This window comes from Erinaceus europaeus, chromosome 11 (assembly GCF_950295315.1).
Source record: "Erinaceus europaeus chromosome 11, mEriEur2.1, whole genome shotgun sequence".
Taxonomy (NCBI): domain Eukaryota; kingdom Metazoa; phylum Chordata; class Mammalia; order Eulipotyphla; family Erinaceidae; genus Erinaceus; species Erinaceus europaeus.
In genome coordinates, this window is record NC_080172.1 from 105,909,327 (window position 1) to 105,932,127 (window position 22,801).

At 43.1% G+C, this 22,801-nt stretch overlaps 1 protein-coding gene across 2 annotated transcripts in view; it reads right to left on the bottom strand.

The window, feature by feature from the left end:
* LPAR3 (lysophosphatidic acid receptor 3) overlaps nucleotides 1-22,801 on the bottom strand; it is a 99,448-nt gene that overhangs the window by 52,514 nt on the left and 24,133 nt on the right. For both annotated transcript variants that reach the window (XM_060202267.1, XM_060202268.1), the window contains exon 2: nucleotides 8,774-9,530. In XM_060202267.1, coding sequence (XP_060058250.1) covers nucleotides 8,774-9,509 — 736 coding nt within the window. In that variant the 5' untranslated portion in view covers nucleotides 9,510-9,530. The remainder of the gene's footprint in view (nucleotides 1-8,773; nucleotides 9,531-22,801) is intronic.

Below are 22,801 nucleotides of genomic sequence, written 5' to 3' on the forward strand. Positions count from 1 at the left end.
CTTGACTATAACCCATAGTAAGAACTAGTTTGTACCATAGTCCAGCATACACAAAAAGTTATGAAATAGTTATCCCCACTACATGCCAGAAACCCTGTTCTTTCATTTGCTTTTCTATGCCATGCCACTAAGAGCAGTCTCAAGTTACAGTCTCCTACTTGGTCTCATTACTTGATACAGGACCACAAGTATTCTTCACAAATCTCTCCAACTTCTTCTTTTTTATCGTGTTTCAATATGGTACATAATAGATGATGGTCCAGCCCATTTTTCTGGGAAACAGAATATTCTTGTGTACACACATCACTTAATGTGTTGTTTGACAGTAAAGGAGTGCTTTGCTTTTTGTTTTTTCTGTTTTGTCGCTGTAGAACACGTTGACTAGAATTTCCAAATACAGGTCACTCTCTCAGACAGGACTTTAGTGGAATGGAGGTTTGCATGTCCCCAGTGTCTTTTCGGTGAGCACAATCAATAAGCAGCTACTTTCTTGTAAATGGCCTTACACACACCATAACCCACAAATGAGCAAACATTCTGCCTCGGGCCTGCAGAAATGGGAACACACTGCCTAGATGCCTTTCCAGTCATGCAAGAATTTAAAATTCACACCAACTCCACCTCCCCCAACAAGAATCTGCTTCCCATCCAGCTGTGTATGTTATTATGATAAGCCAAAATCTCAAAGCTGGAAACACAAAGTTTGCCTAATCTACTTCTCTCCTTCCAAAAAAAGATGGTCAAATAAATGTTGCTGGCTCATCGAGTTATTCTCTTGTGACCATAATATGCATCTGTGTTCTGTGGGGCTTTCCATGTGATACTATGGTACAAACTTTTTCTGTTTCTATTGCCATACTTTGGATTATGCTGTTTCTTCTAGATTGTCTTTCCCTTCTGTCCATACAAATCACATTCATCCTTTTATGAAATCACATTGCAAATCCTTTGAGAAATTGTCCTTAAACTCTATAGCCTCTGTCTACCCCATTTTCCCTTTTCTAACTTAATTCATGTCTGGGTTCCAGGCGATGGCACACTCAGTTAAGTGCACATAGTACTGAGCTCAAGGATCTGTGCAAGGACACAAGTTCAAGCTCCTGCTCCTTATCTGCAGGGGGAATGCTTCATGAGTGCTGAAACAAGTCTGCAGGTGTCTCTCTCTCTCCCTCCCTTCCTCCCCCTCCTCTTTCAGTTTCTCTCTGTCCTGTCTAACAAAATGGAAAAAAAAAAAGGGCCACCAGGAGCAGTGGATTTGTAGTGCCAGCATCAAGCCCCAGTGACTAAAGGCAAAGAAAAGAAAAATAAATTAATTCATGTTACCCACTGCTTCTTAGATGCTGTATAACAGGCAGGATGTATATATATATATATATATATATGAGACTTGCTTGCTGGTTTGAAAGGTGTGGTTTATATGAAACTAAAGTTAATCTTTTCATATATATATCAAAGACTAAATAGAAAAGTTTGGTGGCACAGCTATATACAAGATGCTGGGTACTATGCAGCAAACCCTAACAAAAGGATTTTTCAAAGTTAACCCAATTACCAAATAATGTGATGATAACATTAACTATCCATTGTCTTCTTGAACCCTAAGACAGTGGGAACCTCACATTTCCACTATAGAGCCTCTGCTTCCCCCAGTCCTGGAACCTTAGGGTGGGGCCCACTTTCCTGCATGCTTCTCTCAATCCATATCAAATAATATTGCATCCGCCGATGACAACCTAATCAACGCAACGAGTGCCACCTCACCATGCTCACTTCAGACTGTCCAGAGACTTCAGGTGTGGAATGACAACCTTTCAGCTTCATTACTCAGGTGAGACCTTTCCTTTCATAGTATTCTCTAATTCCATTCCAGGAGGTTCACTTCCTAACAAAGTCCTGAAACCTAGATATAGACCAGGTCCCGTGAGACAGAGCATATGTTCACACATATCCATAAACTAGGGCAAAATATATACCTGAAAGCAAAAGTACACAATAGTCTGCAATGAGTACCTCCCAACACTTCATCTGCACTATTCCAGCCTTTAGGTCCATAATTGTTCAACAATTTGTTTGGCTTTGTATGTTAACTCTCTTTTCAGCCACCAGGTTCCAGATGCCAGCATGATGCCGACCAGACTTCCTTGGACAGACTACCCCACCAATATGTCCTGGAGCTCCCTTCCCCAGAGCCCCACCCTACTAGGGAAAGAGAGAGGCAGACTGGGAGTATGGATTGACTAGTCAACGCCCATGTTCAGTGGGGAAGCAATTACAGAAGCCAGACCTTCCGCCTTCTGCAACCCACAATGACCTTGGGTCCATACTCCCAGAACGTTAAAGAATAAGAAGGCTATCAGCAGAGGGGATGGGATACAGAGTTCTGGTGGTGGGAATTATGTGGAGTTGTACCCTTCTTATCCTATGGTTTTGTTAATGTCTCCTTTTTTAAATTAATTAATTTTTTAAAAGTTTGGCATTTTGGGGGGAAGATAGTTAAGTCATGTAATCATTACAAGTTATCTACTAAGCTTTTAACATCTACACCTGATCTCAGAAGCTAAGGCTGTTGATTTGTCTAAGATATTGTCATTTGTGGGAAAATTTTTACCTGTGTCAGAAAAAGTGACTGGGGAGGGGAGGCATGTGCAAGGACAATGGTTTGAGCTCCTGCTCCCCTCCAGCAATGGTGGGGAGGGGGTCACTTTCTTTCTATCTTCCCCCTCTCCTCCCAATGTCTATCTCTTCTATCTAGTAAGAAAAAAAAAAATTAATGAAAAGATGGCCGCCAGGAGCACGGGATTTGTAGTGCCAGCTCTAAGCCCCAGTGGTAATCCCGGTGGCAAAATAAATAAATATCAAGTAACTGAGGGAGGAAGGGTTCCTCCCTAGGAAGTTACTGTAGTAGAGACACTACTTTGACACACTGCTAGCACACAGAACATGCATCCTCCCTCCCGACACACCTACCTCTGTTTCTTTTTATTTTGGTTACTTACTGTTATAATAGGATAGGATCACTGATCTTTATAACTCGGAACAAATTTAAAGATTATCAATTTTACCTCAGATGAAAGAATTTAACCGAGATTAACTAATATGATCCAAATCACTTTTGTAGACAATAAAACAGTCTGGGCTAAAGTTCTTATCTTCTATTATCTAAGAGTCAGGGACTGAAAGGCTAAAAACCTCAAGCCAGACCATCTTTAGTTTCACTTCCCCAACCTCCAAACTTCCCGTCTTCCACCAGATGCCTCAGTCTCGCCACTGAGGAACTTCCTCAGGTCCCCAGCACCAAACCATCTTCCTGCCATTAACCAACTCCCCCGTGCTGTTCCATCTCAACACCACGACTTCTCTTACCCTACACGGCAACGTCGTGGTTTATGGCAGCCTTTCCTTTACCCAGCACCACATGTGCCCACACTGCACAGCTCCTTCATATTGAGCCCTTCCATAACTGCTCCCAGTTACAGTCTTGCTGAAGCTAATAACCAGCAGCGCCTCACAGATTCCTGTTCTCTCCACTTAGAAGTGCAGAAAGCTCTTCTATTTCAAGCTGTATGCGGTAAACATTGAGCTGAAAGTAAAGAAAACTTCTCCTTTAATCAGACAGCTAATATCTCAAGGAATAACAGTCAAACTGACTAGTATGCTTGTAAATTCGAGAGAGAGAGAAGGAAAATAAATACCAAACTTTACTCTTTATCAAAAACATCACTGTCACCTCACCAGTGTGTCCTGGAACCCCAGCTCTCCAGAGCCCTACTGCACTAGGGAAAGGCTGGGAGTATGGCTGTCAATGCCTGTGTCCACTGGAGAAGCAATTACAGAAGCCAGACCTTCCAACTTCTGCACCATATAATGATCCTGGGTCCATACTCCCAGAGGGACACAGAATTGGAAAGCTTCCAATAGAGGGGATGAGATATAGAACTCTGGTTGTGGGAACTGTGTGGATTTGTACCCCTTTTATCCTACAGTCTTGTTCATCATTATTAAATCAATAAAAAGAAAAGAAAGAAGAAAACAGCAATATCCTCTCTTGCTAAGGAATGGCAAAACCAATCAATGTCGCCTCTCCTATACTTTTAAAAAATATATCTCTTGGGAGTCAGGCAGTAGCGCAGTGGGTTAAGCACAGGTGGTGCAAAGCGCAAGGACCGGCGTAAAGATCCCGGTTTGAGCCCCCGGCTCCCCACCTGCAGGGGAGTTGCTTCATAAGCGGTGAAGCAGGTCTGCAGGTGTCTATCTTTCTCTCCCCCTCTCTGTCTTCCCCTTTTCTCTCCATTTCTCTCTGTCCTATCCAACAACAACAACAACAATAACTACAATAAAAATATACATATATCTTATTTACTGGATAAAGACTTATAAAGGGAAATTGATAGATATGGGAAAGAGACAGGGAGAAAGAGAGACACCTGAAGGAACCAGGAATTTAAACCCCAGTTCTTGCTTATTGTAACATATGCACTCTACTGGGTGGGCCACCGCCTTCTCCTTCTCATATTATTGTTTGTATTGTCGTCAAGGTGCAAAAAGAAGAATGCAGGAGGCAACACAGAAGGTAGGACAAAAAGGGGCCTCGTAAAAAGACAAAGCAAAGAAAAAGCAGCTAGGACTTCTCTTCATTTGCTAAACAGAAATGATAATGCATTGGCTTCACAAGATTGCCATGAGGACTAAACAAGTTAACATTTGTAAAATGCCTAGGATAACACTTGGCACATAGTAAACACGACAGCAATATTTGTTCACTGAGACAAATCCTCAGTTTGCAATTACCTGAGTTAGCATAGTATGTGCCTGCTGAGTCCCAAGATTTACTATCAGCTTCAGGTCCTAGGAACAATGAGGGGGCTCCCATATCACGAACACCTTAAATAATTTCATTAGTGTGCAATTCGTTTACATTGAGACTGGAGAGGAATTAGCTCCTGACTCTCTCTCTCTCTCTCTCTTTCTCTCTCTATCAATCACTCTCAGTAGCCAACCCCATTGCTGGGTTACTCACTATTATAATAGGATAGGACCACTGAGCTTCATAACTTAGAATGAATTCAATGCTACCACACCCGGTGAAAAGGGAGCTCTCTAATGTAGAAGATAAGGCTTGTGGAACTTCAAAAATTATTGTACCAAGTTTGTCTATAATTCAAGACTGGAAATGGGGGGTGCAACAGACCATCTACTATAGAGAAAAATGAGTGGTCGGACAGGGGGCCTAGTGCATAAAGTATTGGTCTCTCAAGCATGAGGTCCTGAGTTCAATTCCCGATAGCACATGTACCAGAGTGATGTCTGCTTCTTCCTTTCTTCTCCTATCTTTCTCATTAATAAATAAGTCTCTTACTCTTTCACCCTCTCTATCTCCCCCTTCCCTCTCCATTTTTCTCTCTTCCTATCCGATAATAAATAAATAAAAATGTTTTTTTTTTTAAATAATCGATTAGATAATTTTTTTTTTTGCCTCCAGGGTTATTGCTGGGATTCGGTGCTGGCACTGCGAATCCACTGCTCCTGGAGGCTATTTCCTCCCACCCCCATTTTTATTGCCCTTGTTGCTCTTGTTGTTGTTATTATTGTTATTGATGCCCTTGGTGGGATGCATTGGATTGACCTTCTCGTGGTGCATCCCGTGAGTACCCATTCATTGGGGAAACTGACGATCCTTCCTAGCCGACTGAATCCACATGGATCCCAGTCACTTTCAAAGCCAGCAACAAGCAGCTCCTGACAGCTTTCAACCTGATGCTGTTGACTGGTTACGGAAGAAGGGCAAACGCTAGAAGAAGAAGATGCCCTTGGTGTTGGATAGGACAGAGAGAAATGGAGAGAGGAAGGGAAGACAAAGAGGGGGAGAGAAAGATAGACACCTGCAGACCTGCTTCACTGCTTGTGAAGCGACTCCCCTGCAGGTGGGGAGCGAGGGGCTTGAACCGGGATCCTTATGCAGGTCCTTGTGCTTCTCGCCATGTGCACTTAACCCACTGCGCTACTGCCCGACTCCCTCTATTATTATTACTTTTTATAAACATTTATTGATTTTTTTGCCATCCTTGTTGTAGTTATTATTATTGTTGTTGTTGATGTTGTCATTGTTGGATAGGACAGAGAGAAATGGAGAGAGGAGGGGAAGACAGAGAAGGGGACAGAAAGACACCTACAGACCTGCTTCACCATCTGTGAAGCAACTCCCCTGCAGGTGGGGAGCCGGGGCTCAAACCAGGATCCTTAGCCGGTCCCTGCGCTTTACGCCAGCTGTGCTTAACCCACTGCGCTACTGCCCGACCTCCAATAATTAATCTTTTAGATTAAGAGGAGAGAAAGAAACACCAGAGCACCGCTTGGCCAGGGATTGAACCCATGACACCTCTGGGTGACTCAGACATGAAAGATGTGCTTTCAAAGGCCTGAGTCATATTTAGATTTCTTTCTTAATTAACCAGAGCACTGTTATGCTGTCTACTTGGCTCAACACTTGTAACACAGACACTCTCATTTAAGATAGATTATTTATTTATTTATTTATCTAGTTGTCTTAGGAGAAAAAAATAAACAAAGGAAGGGAGAACCAGGGTATCACTTTGGTATATACATTGCCAGGGATCAAACTCAGGACCTCATGGTTGAGAGTCAGAGATTTTTAATCTACTGTGTTACTTCTAAGGCAGCTTCGTTTCTTTTTTCTTATTTATAAAAAGGAAATGCTGACAAAGCCATAGGATAAGAGGGGTACAACTCCACACAGTTCCCACCACCAGAACTCCGTATCCCATCCCTTCCGTTGATAGCTTTCCTATTCTTTAGCCCTCTGGGAGTATGGACCAGTTTCTAATCCACTCCTTCCTTGACTTCCCTCTCTTGGCTTCTCTGCAACAGTCCCCTCCTGGGTTTTGTGGGTACTTCTTCTGAGGTTCCTTTCTTTGCTGCTCCTTGCCATCCTACTGCCCTCACACAGGAGATGCTCATTCATGGTTCTCTTATGTCTCCCATCTATATCCACCTCTATGGTGAACTTGTCCAACTTGGGTGTTTTATGTTTGTTTGTTTTCGTTTTTGCTTTTTACCAGACCATTGATCAGTTCTGGCTTATGGTGGTGCAGAGGACTGAACCTGGGACTTTGGAGGTGCATGCATGAGAGTCTCTTTGCATTAGCCACTAAGCTATCTACCCCCGCCCCTTACTGGGGGTTTTAAATACTATTTCTCCTACCAATGACTCTCAAACGTATCTCCCATCTGGAGGTAAGTTCCAAACTTTTGATTCATTACATCCACTTGTCTAGTTAGTGACTCACCAGATGTATAATAGGATCTTATACTTTTAAAACCAGAGTCCCAGTCTTCCCTCCACATCTCCTTTTTAGTCTTCCTCCTCTCAGGAAAGACACTTATCTTTCCCTCTCTTATCAATCAGCAGACCCAACTGACTCTATCTGTGAAAAAAATTTAAGAAAACTCAGAAACCTCATCACCTCCCTACTTCCCTGTGGTCCAAGTCACTATCATCTCTCCTGAGCCCTGAGCTACCCTCTTCAGTGATTTTCTTGCTTCTATTCTTGCCTACATACAGTATTTTTCAAAGTTTCCAGAAAGCTGCCATGAAAAATATAAATTCCATCAGGTCACTCCCTTTGTTAAAAAGCTTCCAGTGGTTTCTCACCTCACTCAGAAAAATCAAAGTCTTTAACCTGGAGACCTACATAAAATGAGTCCAACACGTGGACCCCCACAACTTCTCTAACCTTTCTTGACCTTTTTTCTCCTTCCTGACCACCTTGGCTTCCTTGCTGTTCAGGGCTTCTAAACTTATAATATTTCCTGCTAGAATACTCTTCCCCAGACACCACCACCTTCCTTTCTGTACTTAAAAGTCACCTAGACAGTGGTCCAGGAGGTGGCGCAGTGGCTAAGGCACTGGACGCTCAAGCATGAGGTCCTGAGTTCAATCCCTGGCGGCACATGTGCCAGAGTGATGTCTGGTTCTTTCTCTCTCTCCCCTATCTTTCTCATAAATAAGTAAACAAAATCTTTAAAAAAAAAAAAAGTCACCTAGACAAAGCTGTTCTTCACAATGTTTTTTTCTTTTTTAAAATTAGTTTATTATGGAAATAATTTTTGAATTGAAAACTCTACTGGCCTAGCACTCATTATCTCCCTTCTGTAATTTATTTCCCCCCTGTAAGATTCTTTAGTTTATTTTATAATGAAACTTATTATAATTTTTAATCCTTTCATTTATTGATTATTGGATGGGGCAGAGAGAAATTTACAGGGGAGGAGGAGATAGAGAGGGAGAGGAGGGAAAGAGACACCTACAGCCCTGCTTCACCACTTGTGAAATTTTCCCCTTGCAGATGAGGACCAGGGACTTGAACCCAGGTCCCACTATAATGTGTGCACTTAACCAAATGTGCCACCTCCTGGCCCCCATGTTATTTAATCCTCATTAGAATACTTATTTTGTTTTCCCCTATTAGAGTCTAAAGTCCAGGCAGGTGGGGGATTTTTTTTTTCTTTTTGCTTTTATAACTCAGCTCTGGATTATGGTGGTGCAGGGGATTATACCTAGGACTCTGGAGTCTCAAGCATGAAAATCTCTTTGCATACCACTATACTATCTCCCTTGCCCCTGCAGGTGAGAATTTAGGCCCATTTTTGGTAAATGGTGTGTTCTCATAACTTAATAAGTCACTTAGTGACTAGTAAGTGCTGGATGAACATTTACTGAGTGAATGAGAAAAGTGGCTTGTAAGGTTCCTCTTACCTAAGACAGTCATCACTGTCTTCATCAGCTTCATAGGCGTTTTCCGGCGCCTCATGGAACCACTTGTATGTGGAGACAAGACATTGGTTTTCCTCTTGACATACATATAGATCCGCAGGTAAACCACCACCATGATAAAGAAGGCCACAAGATTGGACACAGTCCAGAAAATGAGGTAACTCCTGCTATAAATGGGGGCCAAGGAAGAGCAGGAAGAGATATCACAGAGACAATTCCAGCCCAGGGTGGGCACGGCCCCCATAAAGATTGCAATGGCCCAGATGAACAAAATGAGAAGTGTCACCCTCTTTTTGGTCAAGTTGCTGTGAACCCGCATTCTCATGATTGACATGTGCCTCTCCACGGCGATAACCAGCAAGTTGGTCAGGGAGGCAGTTAAGCTAGTGTCCAGCAGACCCTGGCGAAGAAACCAGCGGTTGACGGTCAATGTTTTTGAAACTGGACCGGTGTTAAACATCAGAAATACGTAGGCAATCCCGGCAAAGAAATCTGCAGCAGCTAGGTTAGCCAGCAGGTAGTAGAAGGGAAAATGAAATTTTTTGTTTTTGATCACTGCTGCAATAACCAGAGAATTAGAAAAGAAAATAAACAGGCAGAAAAACGTCCCAAAACATAAGACAATCACGAGCTTTGTTCCTGTCCACTCGTCAGCTGTGTCTGTGTTGCTTCTGTTGTAAAAAAAGTCCATGTGCTTATCATAGTGACACTCATTCATTGTGGAGAAGGGTTGAACATCCTAGAAAGAAGTTCAGAGAAAAAAAAAAACATTATCACTCATTGCAAAAATCAATCACTAAGCTACTCATTGTCATTGCTAAACCTCCTGTTCTGGTCAACTCCTGTTTTGTTTTGTTGTGTTTTGTTTTTTTCTCAAGTTTGCTTGAGGGAGAGAGAGAAAGATACACAGATGACCTTACCCATGCTTCCTGGAACCTTGTTGTTTTCGACGGGCTGGCTTCATGGGTGGGTAACAGACGACCAGGGACTCATGGTTGAGCTGTACGCAGTATCTCTTTATTCATGCAGAACGCAGCGCAATCTAAGCCGAGCTAGACTAAAACTAACACAACTACCAACTAACTAAAATGAACAATGTTGTCCTTACATACTTTCCAAGTAGGGTGTAAACAAGATGTGACATACAGAGGGTGGAGAGAAAAGTGACTGGTGAAAATCAGGGTGTGACAAGGAGAGGGGGCGGAGCAGGCAAGAATTCTACCACTGAACCACCAATGCCCTGGAGGGAGGGTGGTGCTTTATGTAAATGTAAAAGTGATTTATGTAAATAAACCGCAGCTGTGGTTATGTAAATAGAATACAGTAGTTATGTAAATAGAATACAATGTTAAGCAGGGGGTATTAAACTAATGAAACAGAAGGGGTTTTTAGAAGCATACCAACAATTCCCCCTTTCTTTTGAACTAATGGCCATAGTATCGGGATTGCGGGGCACTTTGTGAGGCAGGGAGACTGATAAGAGGCATACCTTTTGGGGTTCTACTGTCCCTCCTTGCTCAACCTCTCCGTGGCGAGAGAGACTAACAGGATTGACACACCCCTCAAGCTCAAGCCCTTCCAAGCTCAACCACATCCTCACAATTCCCCAACATCTCCCTCTTACTTTATGGCCATATATAACTGGGTCAATGTCTGTAAAAGGCTTCATCCCTGTCAGGGGAATAGCAGTGTAGGGGTGAACATATAGTGATATAGGTGAAACCTATATCATACAGGCATTTTCTAAAGAACTGGCATAAGACATGGAAAACAAAATAGGAGAGCAGCAAGAACCAGTGTGATGCCAAGGGGAGCGTTTCTTGCCTCAAAGGGCAAGGCCTAGCAGGCGAAAGGGCATTTCTTGCCTCTGGGGTCATCTATTGCCTCTGGGGGTGCTTCATGCCTCTGTGGACATCTAACAGAACCTCACCTCTCCAGAGCACTACCTGACTAAGGAAAGATAGAATGTTATTTTTAAGAAATGTTTTACTAGGAGAATTGCAGAAAATTGTCATCCTGATATAGTTAGCTGCCAGCACATAAGATTTTAGAGTTACATGAAGTCTTATATAGAAAATCATTTTATTTTCATTATCACTGAAAAACTAACATTCTATAACTCCAAAAATGAGTAAGTGGAAGTTTTGTGACTTAGCACTCATGATCTTTCCCCCTTCTGCTGTATGCCTCCAAACTTACTGAAAGATTCTAGTATATACTTTAAATAGAGGGCTTTTTTAAGCTGCAAATTATCAAAAATATTTATTAAGTTTATAACAAGTAACTGATGTGTTGTTACTTGATATCTCTCAAACCTGTAAATGTCATTCAATGATCCTAACCTAAATATCCCCTCCAGAGAGACACCTGCCCTGACCATTCCAAATAATCCCACAGCTCTAACTACCAGAAAGCCACATTCTACTTCAATTAGAACAGTGATTTTTTTTAAATAAACTGTTCATTCCTCCAGGGGCCTTGCCATTTATGTCCAAATCTATAACATCGGCATTTGTGGAAAGAATGGGGTCTTTTTCCTATACAATTTCTTCCACTGCTAACGTTAAAATATCTCTTAGAATGCCTTTGCTGGTTTATAAATCCCCTGCCAGCTATTGTTGTTTTCGACAGGCTGGCTTCATGGGCGGGTAACAGATGACCCGGGACTCATGGCTGGGTTGTACGCAGTATCTCTTTATTCATGCAGGACACAGCGCAATCTATACCAAGCTAAGCTAAACTAAACTAAAAACTACAATCTTGTCCTTATAAATATACTAGCCCAGTAGGGTGGGAACAGGATGCAATGCAGAGAGGGTGGAGAGAAAAGTGACTGGTGAAAATCAGGGTATGAGAAGGAGAGGGGGCGGAGCAGGTGAGAATTCTACCACTAAACCACCAATGCCCTGGAGGGAGGGTGGTGCTTGTTAACAGAGGTTATGTAAATAGAATAGTGTTAAGCAGGGGGGATTAAACTAATGAAACAGAAGGGGTTTTTAGAAGCATACCAACAATTCCCCCTTTCTTTTTAACTAATGGCCATAGTATCAGGATTGTGGGGTGAACAGAATCCTATATCGTACAGGCGTTTTCAAAAGAGCTGGCATAAGACATGGAAAACAAAATAGGTGAGGAGCAATAACCAGTGTGATGCCAAGGGGAACGTTTCTTGCCTCAAAGGGCAAGGCCTAGCAGGCTAAAGGGCATTTCTTGCCTCTGGGAGTGCTTCATGCCTCTGGGGGCATCTCTTGCCTCAAAGGGCGTTTCCTGCCTCTGTGGGCATAACCTAATAAGGAGGGGGAGTTTTCTGTCTCGGGGGACAGAGCCTGCAGGCGAGGGGACATGGTCTATAACGTCTCAAGGCAATTGACTGAAGTTAGTCTTTGAGAAACACAGCAGTGTGTACCAGTAAGTCCGATGGAGGTGTCAGTCCAAAGTAGCTGACCACAGAAGAAAATGCCAGGGGATGAAATGCTGCATGTCTGTCTCGATGGGGAATGTCGGCCACCAGAATTCTGCTTTTCTGTAGAGAGTGATCTTTGGAGTCTGTGAATCTGTTTCTTCAGGTCGTGCCAGGTCACATCATTGGTTTCCGGGGGGTGTGTTGTAGTCATTCCATCTTGTGGGCAATATCAGAGAACAGGATCCAAATGGATTTCCAGGAATTCCATTTGAGTAGATGCTTTTTCATGTGAAGACTTGACAGCTGAAAGTCACTTACTTGTCAAACAAAACTTGTAGCAGATTAGAAGTTTACTATAACTGATAACTCCATTATAATTGGAAGTCCTTTTTAGTATGATTTTAAGGTTTGTTTAAACAGTTTAAACTGAATAAAATGTGGAAAGGTAAACAGAAGAACCACAGTAGAAGCCTCAGGCATGAGAATAATTAACATAATCATTGCACTATCTGCCCCACCCATAACTCATACTGTTTTCAGAATTAAACGTTTCAGATTATGCCAACACATAAAAAAGGAAATCAAAGGAGGAAAAAACAATTTTTTGGATTGTTTCTGGTTGTCTCTAGAAATCATGGCTACATCTAGCATTTTTTTTAAGTCAATGTCAAACAAAAATTCAGTCATTCAAACCACTCTCTTACGAAACAGATCTCCCCATGTAGTATCATGAGTCACTGGAGGGCGTCCTAGTCCAAAACGCTCTTCAAAATTCCATTTAGGGTGCTTCTGGCTGTTCCTGCTGTATTGCTTCAGGCACCCATTTTTAAAAGCGTCTTCCCATCGAAGAAAGAATCCAATCAGGAGAGTAGAACTAACCACTTGTCTCCATTCTTGGGGACTGCCAGGGTACTGGAGAATGCTCCTCAAATTAGAGTAGTCCTTCTCCATGGGAAACATGCGAGAAGAAGTCCAGAAAGTCCCAGTGGAAATCCCCATGCATATCCCAAGGTCTACGATCACGTTCATAAAGAACAAAATTGTGGCTGGGAGCAAAATGTAGTCCTTTTCCTCGGGAAACATGGGAGAGGGAATCCAGAAAGTCCAAGGAGAAATCTCCGTGCATCTCCCAAGCTCTATGACTAGGGTCACAAGAAACCAAAGTTCCCGGTCAGGGAAACAAAGTGTGGCCCAGAGCAAAATGTTCCAGAGACAGAGTAACTGTCTCATGATGAAACAGTAGAGGCTTTGGCAAACCTCTTCGTAAGCAGAAGAGAAGACCATAGTGCATAGGTAGGCAAAATCTTCACTTATCTGGGAGTTGCGCAGGTACAGCCCCACGTTGGGCGCCATATGTTGTTTTCGTTCAGGAGCTCCAGCAGGCCGGGCTAGCTTCATGGCGGTGAACAGACGACCAGGGACTCATGGTTGAGCTGTACACAGTATCTCTTTATTCATGCAGGACACAGCGCAATCTATACCAAGCTAAGCTAAACTAAACTAAAAACTACAATCTTGTCCTTATAAATATACTAGCCCAGTAGGGTGGGAACAGAATGCGACGCAGAGAGGGTGGAGAGAAAAGTGACTGGTGAAAATCAGGGTATGAGAAGGAGAGGGGGCGGAGCAGGTGAGAATTCTACCACTAAACCACCAATGCCCTGGAGGGAGGGTGGTGCTTATTAACAGAGGTTATGTAAATAGAATGAAGTGGTTATGTAAATAGAATAGTATTAAGCAGGGGGGATTAAACTAATGAAACAGAAGGGGTTTTTAGAAGCATACCAACAAGCTATGACAGAAAATTCTGTCACTTATTAACTATGGGTTCTTGGGTAAGTCACTTAATATCTCCACTTCCATATAGTGATCTTGAACTATTAATTTTTGAGTGACAACTTTGTAGCAGGTACTGAAGTTAGAATGTGACTGGGGTCATCTCATTTAATCATAACAACCAAGACGTTGACACTAGGATGGAGCTCCTTTTGCAGCTGAGGACACTGAAGAATCTTTGCATCAGGTCACACAACCAGTAAGTGAAAGAGTCTGTTTAGCTAGAAGGACTCCCGTCAGATGACCCATAGCACTATACTTTCTTTCCACAGGCAAACCAAACATTAGGCAGGACCAAAGCAACAACACTTATGACAACTACAGAAGTTACAGAACCAACGTAGACTGACCCAATCAAACCAGTTTTTTTTTAAAGTGATTAACAAAATTACAAAAAAACAGGGGCATAAGTCCACAGCCTTCCCACCACCAGAGTTTTGTGTCCCCATTCCCTTCATTGGAAATTGTAGTGGTCCTCCCAAGGTCATAGATCTGGGTTGACTACTATTATTTTTTTTAATATTTATTTATTCCCTTTTGTTGCCCTTGTTGTTTTATTGTTGTAGTTATTACTGTTGTTGATATTGATGTCGTCGTTGTTGGATCAGACAGAGAGAAATGGAGAGAGGAGGGGAAGACAGAGACAGGGAGCGAAAGACACCTGCAGACCTGCTTCACCACTTGTGAAGCTACTCCCCTGCAGGTGGGGAGCCAGGGGCTTGAACCGGGATCCTTACACTGGTCCTTGTGCTTCACACTACATGGGCTTAGCCCGCTGTTACCACCTGACTCCGGAATATTCACCCATTTTCTATAGTCCTGCCTCTCTTCTTTTTAAATCACACAAACATCTACTACTACTACTTATTTTTTTATTTTTTTATTATCTTTATTTATTTATTGGACAGAGACAGTCAGAAATGGAGAGGGGGGAGAGAGTTAGACACCTGCCATCCTGCTTCATCACTTGTGAAGCTTTCCCCCTGCAGGTGGGGACCGGGACTCAAACCAGGGACCATGGGCACTGTAACACGTGCGCTCAACCGGTTGTGTCACCACCCAGCCTCCTCCTCCTCCTACTTCTTTTCTTTTTTTAATTAATTAATTTCCTTTTATTGTCCTTGTTGTTTGATTGTTGTACTTATTATTGTCGTTGTTGGATAGGACAGAGAGAAATGGAGAGAGGAGGGGCAGACAGAGAGGGAGAGAAAGATAGACACCTGCAGACCTGCTTCACCGCCTGTGAAGCGACTCCCCTGCAGGTGGGGAGCCGGGGGCTCGAACCGGGATCCTTACGCCGTCCCTGCGCTTTGCGCCACATGCGCTTAACCTGCTGCGCTACAGCCTGACTCCCCTACTACTACTTCATAATGTCTTCCTTTTTTCCTTTTCTCCCTCTAGATCCTGATGGAATTGGGTTTCAAAGCCCTCTGGTCATCTTCCCCTAGCATTTTTCCCTCAATCAAACCACTTTCAAAGACTGTCTTGCTAAAAAAAAAAAAAAAAAAAAAAAAAGATGGGGGGGAGGGAGGAATAAAACAGAAAAAAAAAAAGAAAAACAAAAGGGACATTGTAAATAACCTTTTGCTTTTTGGCTTTAGCCTGTGTTTTAATAGCTCTGAGATGTATTAAAAAAAAAAAAGCACTTTTCCGAAAAAGTGTTTTCAAATTTCATGGCAAATAAGCCACAATACAGCCAATTTCAAGACTAGTTTAACATGCTAAGTGTTGATTCTGCCAAATCCCAAGTTGGTTAATTTTTTCTATCCTTTTAATCTTTCTTTTTTTTTATACAAAAGGTTCAGAGGGTTTAAATAGTTCTGACACAGAAACAAAAGATGCTAAACTTTGGAGATATTACCACAACTTCAAACTTCAGTAATTTAAGACTTTAGAAAGTGATGGTTTAGAAAGACTATATGTGGAATCGAAATGAAAACTTGTGAGCAAAAAGCTTTCATTTAGACTCTCCCAAACTTGATTCTCTGAAGAAGAAAAAAAAAAGTCTAGCCAACCCATAATGTGGAAACAATTATGAAAATTAGGACATCTAAAAACCACCCAAGCAGCTTTTATTTCCAGTTACATCTAACAAGACAAGTTGCTACTGGCCTTTCGGCTGGCTTTCAACAGCACCCTCCTCTCACGCTTAGAAGAATAAAGTTGCATCCCAAATAAAGTCAAATTGTCTTGGGTGTTTTTGTCTGTTCGTTTTTGTTTTTTTTCCTACAGTCCATAAATGTAGAGAGACATCTCCTCTCCAGAAATCTCAGCCAAATGGGAGCTGGAGGTCCAATGTAGGTGGGGACCAGGAGCTTGAACCCGGGTCCTTGAGTACTGTAGTGTGTGCGCTTAACCAGGTGTGCCACCATCTGGCCCCCAAGCTAGAATAATTTGAGCAGCAACGTTAATGTCATTGGACTACAACTCAAAATATACAGTGAATGTCCACAGTTAACACTGATGTAAATAGATGGCTGAATAAAATAACAAAAGAAAAGAGACAGATCTCCCATGCAGACGAATTCTAAACTAATTATACGGCTACTTCTTCCTGCAGGAGAGGAGGAGCACTCACCACTCCACAAGTGTGGACTGTGTATGCAGTTAGTTGCTATGTTAACGACCAGAGAAGAGTCCACTCCTGCACAATCAATCTCTCATGTCTGCTCATTGGTTTTCTCCTCTCCTCTCCTCTCCTCTCCTCTCCTCTCCTCTCCTCTCCTCTCCTCTCCTCTCCTCTCCTCTCCTCTCCTCTCCTCTCCTCTCCCCTCCCCTCCCCTCCCCTCCCCTCCCCTCCCCTCCCCTCCCCTCTCCCCTCCCTTCTCCTCCCCTGTCCTCTCCCCTGTCCTCTCCTCTCCCCTCCCCTCCCCTCTCCCCTCCCCTCCCCTCTCCCCTCCCCTCCCCTCCCCTCTCCCCTCCCTTCTCCTCCCCTGTCCTCTCCCCTGTCCTCTCCTCTCCCCTCCCCTCCCCTCTCCCCTCCCCTCCCCTCTCCCCTCCCCTCCCCTCTCCCCTCCCCTCCCCTGCACTCCCTTCTCCTCTCCTTTTCCCTCCCCTCCCCTCTCCCCTCCCCTCCCCTCTCCCTACCCTTCCCTCTCCCCTCCCCTCCCCTCTCCTCTCCCCTGTCCTCTCCTCTCCCTTCTCCCCTCTCCTCTCCTCTCCCTTCTCCCCTCTCCTCCCCTCCCCTCCCCTCTTCTCTCCCCTCTTCTATCCTCTCCAACCTCCTCTCCTTTCCTCCTCTCCTCTGCTTCTCTTTTCCTTTCCTCCCCTCTCCTCCTCTCCTCTCCTCTGCTTCTCCTCCCCTCTTCTCTGCTTTTCCTCTCCTCTCCTTTCCTCTCCTCTCCCCTCACCTCTCCCCTCTCCCGTCCCCTCTCCTCTCCTTTCCCCCCTCCCCTCCTCTCACCTTCCCTCTCCTCTCTTTTTGCCACTGGGGCTTGACTGAGACTTCAGACTTCCATCATTACTGGAATTTCTCTCTCTCTCTCTCTCTCTCTCTCTCCCTTTCTTCCTTTCTTCTTTCCCTCCTTCTTCCCTTTCTCCCTTTCTTTCTTTCTCTTTCTTTTCTTTTCCTTCCTTTTTTCTTATCTTTCTTTCTTTCCCAGATAGAGGATGAGAGACAGATAGGGAAAGAGACACAGAGAAAGAGCAACAGCAAAGCACCACTTAACTATTCACGAAACTTCTCCTTCAAAGAGAGCTCCCATGTGGTGGTGGTCAGGGCTTGAACCCAGGTCCTGGAGCACAGTACATGTACTCCACTGGGAAAGCTATCTCTTAGCCCCCTTCTGAATTATTTTTAATGATTCATGCTAGTGGAAAAATCAGGATAGCACAGAGGAATGAAATCCATACATAACCAGAGAAGTTCCTACTAACTAGTAGTTTCAAGACCTCTTTGCTTGAAGAGGTTTGCTATTCTTCTGCCCAGAGAGAAACCTCTTCCCCCAGACGCCACATGACTCCTTCCTGCTCTGATGTCACCTCATCAGAGGAGACCCCTTCCCTCCTGCTCTCTGAAAAAGCACCTCACCCCGCTGCACTTTCACCTGCTTTGTTTCTCTTCACAGCGTTTCCCAATACTTGACTTGATCTGCTTGGGTTTATGGTCTGCGAGTGCAGGCCCTTAGAGAGAGGTCTTCATGTCATTAAGGCCAGTCTCCATTGCCTGGAACAATGCAAAGTACCCAGAAGGCACTCTGGAAGTACTTGTGCAATGTAGAATTAAGTGAATTCTCTTTGTGAGTAGATGCCCTCACACACCCTGATCTTTTACCCACACTGAGCAGTACTACTTTCCTCTTTTGCATGCTCTCTAATTCAATCTTACAACACTTTCATTTCCTTTACGAAACTGGCCCTAAGCCCTACTGAGTGACAGCAGTGAGGAGTGGTGTTTCTACTCTTGAAAACTCTCACCAATGCAAGAAATTCAAGGTGGTCTGAAAGGCAATCCACCATGGACACTAGGAAATATGACTTTCTCTTGAATATGACAGAGAAAGAGAAAGAAAGAGAGAGAGAGAGAATACCAGTGACCAAAGCTAGAAATTTTTTTTTTAATTTTGGGTAGAGACAGAGAGAAATCCAGAGAGGAAGGGGAGATAGAAAGGGAGAGAGGCAGAGAGACACCTGCAGTTCTACTTCACCACTCATGGAGTTTCCCCCTGTAGGTGGGGACCAGGAGCTTGAACCCGGGTCCTTGAGTACTGTAGTGTGTGCGCTTAACCAGGTGTGCCACCATCTGGCCCCCAAGATAGAATAATTTGAGCAACAACATTAATGTCATTGGACTACAACTCAAAATATACAGTGAATGTCCACAGTTAACACTGATGTAAATAGATGGCTGAATAAAATAACAAAAGAAAAGAGACAGATCTCCCATGCAGACGAATTCTAAACTAATTATACGGCTACTTCTTCCTGCAGGAGAGGAGGAGCACTCGCCACTCCACAAGTGTGGACTGTGTATGCATAGTGACTTCCCTCCAAAGAGGACAATGTGAAAAGCAAGGGTAAAGTCACTTCCCAGTGTAGACACTTGACAAACTCGACTTCAAGTTCAATCTCAACAATGATAAGTCGTATTATTGCCTATGGTCTTTCTCCCAGAACCCATAAGACCAGTCTAATCATGAGAATAAGAAATTTCAGTGTCTGAGAGGTGGAGACTCTACAAAATTCCTGACCAGGATGTCTCAGGACCAGAAAAGTCACCAAAAGGAAGGGAACTCTGAAGAATTGTCACAATGAAAAGGAATCTAAGGAGACATAGCATCTAAATATAAGATTTACCCTCGTTAGAATCCTGGGACAGAACAAGACATTGATCAAATATTAAGAAATTCTGTATAAAATACGGATTTTTAGTTAACTATAGATCCATATCATGAATAATATTAAATGTTAGCAAAAGGGCAAACAGGAAGAGAGGAGGCATAGTACAGATACTCTCTATACTACCTGCTTAAGTTTCTTTGTAAATATAAAATGCTTGTCTAAATAAATATTTTAAATGAATTCAAGGTAGGGAAAAAGATGTTATTAACGGGGGGTGGGGGGTCGGCGGTGGTGCACTGGGTTAAATGCACATAGTATGAAACACTAAGATAGGTGCAAGGATCCCGGTTTGAGCCCTTGGCTCCCCACCTGCAGGGGGGTTGCTTGGTGGTGAAGTAGGTCTGTAGGTGTCTATATTTCTCTCGCCCTCTCTATCATCCCCTCCCCTCTCAATTTCTCTCTGTCCTATCTAATAACATGGAAAAAGTTGGCTCCCAGGAGCAGTAGATTCATAATGCACCAACAATAATCCTGGAGGCTAAAAAAATGTCATTAAGTCTACTTTAGTAATTACCAAATAAGTCTTTTTTTTGTTTCTTTTTTATTATCATCTTTATTTATTGGACAGAGACAGCCAGAAATTGAGAGATTAGCAGGAGATAGACACCTGCAGCACTGCTTCACCGCTGGAAAAGTTTCCCCCACTGTAGGTGGGGCTGGGGTGCTTGGACCTGCATCCTTGAGCATTGTAACACGTGCACTCAACCAGATGCACCACCACCTGGTCCCCAAAGTAGAAATAGTCAATCTTTCATAAGTGATTCCTCTTTGCTATGGCAAACAACACAGAGGAGGAGCAATTGGTCAGAGATTCGATTTGAACAAGATATTGTCTGTAAGAGCATATGAGAAGCTTCTGGCATTGAATAAAGCTAATAGATTGACTTTAAAGATGGTCTACAAAGTACAGAACAGTTACAGATCTGGCACTAGATAGTTCGCTCCCGAGAAAACTGAACTCAACTTTGCTAAAAACAATTTGTTATTCTAGCAAAGAGAAGAAAGACAGCTACCAGGTGATCTCAGTCATATGTGAAATCTAGAAGTCTGGTATACTTGAACTTGCCAAAAACAAACAAACAAAAATCCAAATAAAACTAAAGCCAACTGTAATACTTATAAAAACTATAGTGGTTTTCTCTGGGAGGTGGGAGGATGAGGATACAGAACTTTGGTGATGGGTGTGAAGCTATACACTGTAATCTAAATCTTGTCACAAACTATTAAGAACAAATAAAACTTAAATTTTTTGTTATTCTGTTTCTTTTTTTCCCCATTATTGTTATTGTTGATGCTGTTGTTGTTAGAGAAGACAGAGAGGTTGAGAGAGGAAGGGAAGACAGAGACGGGGAGAGAAAGACACCTGTAGACCTGCTTCACCTCTTGCAGAGTGACCCCTATGCAGGTGAGGAGCCGGGGACTTGAACTGGGATCCCTGCACTTCACACAATGTGTGCTTAACCCTGTGTGCTACCACTCACTCCACCCCATCCCCGTTATTCTGTTTCTAAAAAAAAAAAAATGCTAAACCCAGGTACAGAAAATCATTCTGATAGAAATTCTCTGTGTAGCAAGGTACCTCAAGTCCCCCACCCCATGCCTCTAGATAGTAGTAAAAGTCCCAAATCAGTAGTCACACAGTGGGTGTGCTTGTGGAATGAGAAACTTCCAGGCTTGTGGAATGAGAAAGTTTCCTCTGTGCCACCAACTTCAGCTCAGAGATGGTGACACAGAGGAAAGCTGCAGTTCCAACTCAGCAGAGTAAACAGGTTACTGACTCCATGCACATTTCTAAGTTAGCCAGGGAGGGCTGCCTGCCTGCTGTTAGCTGATTTAGCTACAACTTTCTCTTCACTGAGTGGGTGGGTTTGCAGGAGGCCACAGTATAGACATTCAGCTTCCATCCCAGGGCTTGTTTAATAAACAGCTGCCAGAAAGTGGATTGTTCCCCGGATGTCACTGATGACTGAGACACGACTTAAACCTCTTGATTAAACAGGAAAGCAAACTCGAAAACACACAGAGATCAACCAAATCAAAGAGGTGAAATATGTATTTTATCTGATCAGCAAACTCCCTGACTCTGTTTATCAGAATGTCATGGAAATCTTGCTTTGTCGATTCTGCCATTTAATCTCACTCCATTGATGAAGCTGGAAGGATAGCCAGAAATGTTCTGTCCTCTGGCCCTCATCAAAGTTGAATGGCTGAGAAAAATACAAGAACTATAACATTTATAAGTGACATAATGCCATATGCAAATAGTTTGAGGGAGATAAACGAACATTTAAAGTGTGACTATGTATGGGCTCAGAGATATCGTTCCTGGACAAAGAACTTTGTCACTCTGTCAAAACTTAGTTTGAAAACTTCAGAGTTCTTCTTCACAGCAAACAACTTCCTATAACTAAGATATCAGATTTCTTTATATTATAAAAAATTGCAACAGGACACAATTTGGTGCAAACTACAGTTTAACCAAACCTAACCTAACTAGGGAATTACTACACTTCCTTTCTCAGTCCATTACATGTCTCGAGCTGACACCATCAGTCTTGAGAAAGGCAGTCTCCTGTTCTACCCAGTTTGTTCCAAACAGCCCACACACACACACACACACACACACACACTTACCAGCAACAGGCCAACAGCACGCTACAGCAACCCCTACATGCTCCTTGAGACCCTACCAACCTTGGTCAGTGCCTGATAAAATGCTAACTCTAAAAAGAAAATACTGAGAGCTAGGCAATGGTGCACCTGGCTGAGTGCACATGTTATAATATGCAAGGACATGAGTTCAAGCCCCCAGTACCCACCTACAGGAAGGAAGCTTCACAAGTATTGAAGCAGTGCTGCAGGTGTCTCTCTCTCCTTCCTCCCTCAATTTCTCTCTGTTTCTACGAACAAAAAATAAGAAATAAATTTAAAAAGGAAGAAAATCTTATTTTCATAGCATGTGATTATAGTTAAACCCTCCATCAAGTCTTCTAAAAATCCAAAGGAGATCACTGATAATCATTACTAAACAGAGGATCTTGGACAGGAATCCTGTGCTTTGTTCAGGAAATTGGGTTTATCACTAAAACAGGAAGCATCTGACCCTCTCCATGCTGCTACCCTCTCCTACTCCATGTCTAGCTGGTAGTACAACACTGCACTTACCAAGTAGTAAGGCTGTGGGCATGCATACAAAAAGCAGTTGAATTCTGTGTCCGATCTCTCCTTTCACCCACTCTAGTTGCTCCCTCTCCAACTTTCTCCACTTAATCTTTTTTTTGACAGTTTATTTATTTAGGTAGAGACAAAGAGAAATCAAGAGGAGATTAGGGAGAGAGAGAGAGAGAGAGAGCGAGGGAGAGAAAAAGAGAGGCCTGCAGCACTTATACAATACTTGTGAAGCTTTGCACTAGCAGGTGGGGACTAGGGGC